At 37.6% G+C, this 1974-nt stretch overlaps 1 protein-coding gene across 1 annotated transcript; it reads right to left on the reverse strand.

Moving 5' to 3' along the window:
* Positions 1 to 208: 208 nt before the first annotated feature.
* On the reverse strand, positions 209 to 1967 carry LOC136386941 (asparagine synthetase domain-containing protein 1-like; the record flags this gene model as incomplete). The annotated part of the gene is given in 2 exon segments (XM_066358049.1): positions 209 to 1004; positions 1006 to 1967. Coding segments are annotated over 2 exon segments (1758 nt in total), but the record flags the coding sequence as incomplete, so codon positions are not given.
* Positions 1968 to 1974: the final 7 nt, after the last annotated feature.

The raw sequence follows: 1974 nt of genomic DNA on the forward strand, positions 1-1974 counted from the left end.
TTAATATCATAGTCCAAAATATCCAAGTTGTTCTTTCAAGCATCATCTTTCTGTAGACTGTCACTTTGACTAAATTGGTTATATTAAGTGGCAGAGTTTAGTAAAAATTCACATGATGAACTTTGAAATTACTACATTATACAATAATTGAGCCACACAGTCTTATTTTTATATAATCATTTAGTAAATGTTATTACATTGTGAAATATCATGTTTTAATCTCCTTTTCAATAGAAAGGTTTTCTAAGGAAATGACTTGGAGCCTTCCACATTTATCAGATGCCTTTTCATTACTCTTTTCCATTTTTGCAATTCTGGATCCAAACTGCATGGCCCGTTTTGGCAGAAGAGCAGAGGCTGTAAGACCAAGTTCCATCGCTGCAAGACCCAAGATTAGTTTTTCACCAATTCCACAGGGTAAAGCCAAGTTTCCCTTTTCCCAGACTGGTAGGGAATTCAGGAAGGAGATAACATTTTCATCCAGGAAAGGAAATCTTGCTTCTTTTCCATGATCACCAATAACTCTGTCATCATGACCAAGATTTCTAGAAGAAATTCGACCAAGTTTCATCTCAATTTCCTTATTCAATCCTTCCAGCCCATGCATCTGAAAGTAGTCACAATGATGAGAATAACCTGCAAGATGCTCTTCTGCACCAATTCCAGTAAGAACTACCTTCATACTGCTCTGATATGATTTCACTTCCTCCTCGGTCACTAACCAACCAATTCCTCTAGAAGCAGACCAGACTGCACAGCCAATGCTATCATCCAACACTGTATCCAAGGGCTGAACCAAGTAACATATTTGAGTTCTTCTCAATTCTTGCAGTTCCTCAAGAGAAACATTATTTTCAACAAAATTCCAAATCTGGGAAGGGTTGACAGCTTGCAGTTCCTTTAGCCCAGCTCTTCCTGTGATTTGATCTGGTACACTGAATTGTTTCTCAGGACTATCAGCAGCAGCTGCTTTTGTAGAAGATTCTTCAGAAGGTATTTCACAAATTTTCTGTTTTCTCCTTTTTTTTGTTAAAACTAGTTGATCTGGTCTTTTCTTTGGTCATGAAAGCCACATTAAGAAGATCAATTGGTTCATCTAAAGGAATATGATGGTCAACAAGGGTGGCAATAACCATGGAATCAATAACCCCAGAAAACAGAACTGCAACATTTGCTTTTCTATCACAAGGTTTCAAAACTTCATTTGGTGTCAGGTATGCATGCCTTGGTAAACACAAGACTCATCTCTTGACTGCGATACTCAAGACATCTATGAATTGCTGAACTACTTCCTTCATGTGACCATCAGTAAGAAAGACCTGAAGTGTTTCCCTTGTAGGTGGGATGCTGGAAATATTACTGCAATTAACATCAAATGAAGCTTGTGGCAACATCATATTTAAAGGAACAATGGGTTCTTTGAGATACAGTTTGGCTTCATTTGCTACCACTGATACAAATGTTGGCAAGTTCTCTGAAATCTGAGTCAGGCTACTGACACATTCTTTGATAACACTGTCCATAGAAATGTATTTCCAAGGATACAATTTTAGAACAACAGATTTGGAAATAGAAGTAGATTTGAGATCGATTCTGAAAATTCCAGATGCTAGAACTTCTTGCCATTGATTGGCCACATCAGATGTTTGGGCACCAACTGAAGAGAGGCAGAAACTCTCGCCCAAATTACTAAAATGCCAAAGCAAGCTACAGTGACCAAAATAATCCCTACCAAACCACAAATGATGACTAGATGCTTGATAATATATAAAAGACCAAGGACCCTGAACTTCTGAGAAGAGTGACAAAATGTCAGATTCATTCTTACAAGAGGAAAGACAATTAAACATTATTTGAGTATCATTCTCTTTGGCTTCAACTATTATTCCACTAAAGACTTCACCATTCCACAGGAACACATTGTCTCTTTCATCTTCCAGAGGTTGGGCAGTCAAAACACCTCTTAAATGAAGG

The sequence above is a fragment of the Saccopteryx leptura genome, unplaced genomic scaffold (assembly GCF_036850995.1).
Source record: "Saccopteryx leptura isolate mSacLep1 unplaced genomic scaffold, mSacLep1_pri_phased_curated manual_scaffold_22, whole genome shotgun sequence".
NCBI lineage: Eukaryota > Metazoa > Chordata > Mammalia > Chiroptera > Emballonuridae > Saccopteryx > Saccopteryx leptura.